General features: G+C 37.4%; 1 protein-coding gene across 1 annotated transcript in view; it reads right to left on the reverse strand.

Moving 5' to 3' along the window:
• The window catches only part of LOC127867548 (prostaglandin E2 receptor EP4 subtype-like), an 8,779-nt gene extending 6,223 nt beyond the window's left edge, over window positions 1-2,556 (reverse strand). Inside the window, exon 1 of the mRNA XM_052408803.1 lies at window positions 1,489-2,556. Coding sequence (XP_052264763.1) covers window positions 1,489-2,313 — 825 coding nt within the window. The 5' untranslated portion in view covers window positions 2,314-2,556. The remainder of the gene's footprint in view (window positions 1-1,488) is intronic.
• Window positions 2,557-3,565: the final 1,009 nt, after the last annotated feature.

A 3,565-nucleotide genomic window follows, 5' to 3' on the forward strand; every position in this document is an offset into this window, starting at 1 on the left:
TGTGTTTGTGACTCTAGATACATACAATTGAATGAGTCTTTAACATTCATAATATGCCAGAAAATATAACTTTTTTGTCTTTGTTTGTCTCTGTGTTTGTGTGTTCGTATTTTGTTGTCCTTTAATGTTATTGTTGTCCTTGCACATGTATTTTGACTGTACCACGTTAACCGTGAAGCACATGGCTATATAAATATTGTATAACTAAATGTATATTGTTCCTATTACATCATACCTGTATGCCTGGTATGTAAATAAAGTTATGTTCTGTTCTGTTCTGTTCAAAAGAAAATAAGCACGTGACAATACTTCCATAATATCAAAGAAAGAGTTATCGTAAAACTTCCTCTCCAAGTCTTCTATCATCACATAAAATTGCAGTTGAATACCGTCATACAATTTTGAGCTAAAATGTGAAATACACCAACGGACAATAACTCCGAAAATACAGAAGATAATGTTATAGTTTTGCGCTCTGCACTTGACCAAAATGTTATATGTATATATATTGAGTCTTATCTCATTATCGTCTATTGTCGTGGGTGGAATTATTGAGTGCACACGACAATTTAAAGTGGCAAAAACTATGCAAATACTATATAAATACAGAAGAATCAGTAATGGTTCTTTTACTCTGCATTTTCTATCAAAGTCTTTGTATATGAATTTTCATTTGAATTTATTCAAAACTTTTTAAGTTATGCTTTCCACATGATCTACATGAACAGTTAAGTTTGGAGTTATGTTTTGAACAAAGCATAAGCAAAAGGCAAATATTGTTTACGGTTTTATTTTAGACCCTTTAATACAAATGAATGTATGCTTGGCACACGAATACTTCAACAAAGGCAATAACTCTGGAAATACTGCCGAGAGTGTTATGATTCATGTAAATGACATGTTCTTTTACAGCCATCTATCTTTATATGAACGTTTAATTGAATACGTTAAATATAAATAGTTCAAATATGCAGTGGCATGTATAATTGTTTTAACAGAGCAATGCACTCCTACCAACTGAGATATGAAAGATCGTTAAGAAAGCATTTTTTTTTGCAATAAGCATGATGTTCTAAATGCTAACAGAAGTTTGTTGTTTCTTTTATCCCAATCTTTTGCACTTTACCACAATAGAATATATTTACGACAGTGTATGCAATTATAGCTTTTCTGATTTTTTTTCTCTGGGCAGCCGTTTATGTCTTTGTTATTTCTCGGTGTTATGGGATCAATACTTTTCGGTTATGTTATATCAGAAAAAAGTTTAAGAACAAACGTGCGAATATCATCAGTTAAAAATCAGTAAAGAAGAAAGGAAGGAAGCAAGGAAAGAAGAAAGGAAGGAGGTTATGAAAGAAGGATGGGAAGGAGGGAGGGAGAAAGGGAGGTCGAAGGGAGGGAAGAGAAAGCAGTTGCGCGTGAGTGAATGTGAGAGTGATCGCGTAAGCGATATTTGAATACAGGAATAAGGGTTACAATAGAACTCACCAGGAAGGGACACCAGCAAGTTGAAAAAATGACGATGATGCCCATCAGAAGTACCATCATCTGCAGCTCGCTGTCGTTGATCTTCTTGATGCTTATGTTGTTAGAGCGCACCGTCTTACGTCGTAACTGCAGGAGCGTGTACGTCACAAGGAAGTTGAAAATCGCGGTTACGAAGACAACCGCCAAGCCAATGGACGCATAGGAATAGGCGAATATCTGGTTTTTAATGTCTGAACTGTTGAAGGTGAAAAAACACCATGTTCCAGGATAGTGTTTTACATTCTCACCTAGGCCCAAGATTGGTAAAAAGCCGAGCACTGCCGCAAATATCCATAAGCAAACTAGCCCAAATGATGCGCGGCTTTTTGTAATATGATTGTCGTAAAAGAACGGACACATGATTGCCAAAAAGCGGTCCACCGCCATTGTTCCAACTATAAATACTGTGGAATATCCTGCGAATATAAGCACGAAAGATTCGTAGTGGCAAGTAAATTTTCCGCCGACCCATTCCAGGTTATTTGCGTACACTGCTAATATCACTGGTGCCGTTGAACACGTACCAAACAAATCCGTGCATGCCAACGCTCCGACCAGACGATAAAACACGGACTGCTTGTGTTCACGAGATGAACGCAGTAGCACGATGATCGCGAGGATATTTCCGAACACACCTAAAGCGAATATAATAACCGGGACAATCAGTGATATCAAGGGATCCTTTAGTATGCTCTCTGACGAGTTTCCCGGCATGGAAAGATTGGCATTGTTTCCCACACTGAGGTTCGCCAACAAGGTCATGATGTCATTGGAGTTGGACGACATTCCCGTTTCTGCATCTACAAGCAACGAATATATGTATTCGCATAACTATTTAATGCATGAGTATTGTAATAAAACTATGTCTGTTGCCGTTTTTATTGTCTTGTACGTTTTCTAAAGAGAATTAATACTAATGTTGTCCTCACGATCGCAAACCGTTCACAGACTGAGCTTAAGAGCTTTAATGAATATTCCACATGATTATAACACTGATCGTTTTGTTTTTGTTTGTCAGTTCCTTTTATAATAGTTCAATTCGTCTGATAGATACAGATCGAAATTTATTTGAGGTTTAGTTTTCGATTACTTCCGCTCATTTTATCAGATCATGTATGTTTACTTCCGGTAAGAAACGCTTGGGCGTATATAAAGATGCGGTGTCCGCGTTGTAACGCACAACTTCGCCACCCCCGCTATGTAGTCGATAAATACTAGTGTTTTAATAAGAAATAAAACGGATTGATCGTTGCGTTCTAAAGATCATAAATGATCTTTCCCTGTATGGCTTATTTGCTCGTGTGGGTTAACATTACTGTTTGGAAAAGTCATGAGTACCGACGAACTTTTAAGGACATAGCGTATCCTGAATAGGATAAAGGATTGCTCAATTTTACCACTTATTATGTTGGAATGCATTGTGGTGACAATCTTCTTACATTATGTTGCAAAAGGGATTATGTATTGTACAGATCAACACATTAAAAAAAAGAAAGATGTAACAAATTAAATTCGTCATTTTGAACATAAAACTATCATAACTTTAAGCAACTGCAATCGATAGCGAAACCCTGTATAAACATGTATTCGCATTGAAACCTATGCATAAACACGTGTGCTAAGCTAAAACCATGTGTAAACGTGTATGCGCCGCGAATCCCCGGTGTACACATGTATAAGCAGCGAAACTACTGTATAAACAAGTATGCGCAGCGAAACCCATGCATAAACATGTGTGCGAAGCTAAACCCCTGTATAATCATGTACTCGCTGCAAAATCCCTGTATACACATGTATGCGCAGCGAAACCCCTGTATAAACATGTATGCGCATCGAAACCCATGCATAAACATGTGTGCGAAGCTAAACCTATGCATAAAGATGTATGCGAAGCTAAACCTATGCATAAATATGTGATGTGTGCGAAGCGAGCATAAACATGTGTGCGAAGCTAAACTTATGCATAAACATGTGTGCGAAGCGAAACCCATGCATAAACATGTGTGTTAAGCTAAACTTATGCATAAACATGTGTGCG

Source organism: Dreissena polymorpha, chromosome 2, assembly GCF_020536995.1.
Source record: "Dreissena polymorpha isolate Duluth1 chromosome 2, UMN_Dpol_1.0, whole genome shotgun sequence".
NCBI lineage: Eukaryota > Metazoa > Mollusca > Bivalvia > Myida > Dreissenidae > Dreissena > Dreissena polymorpha.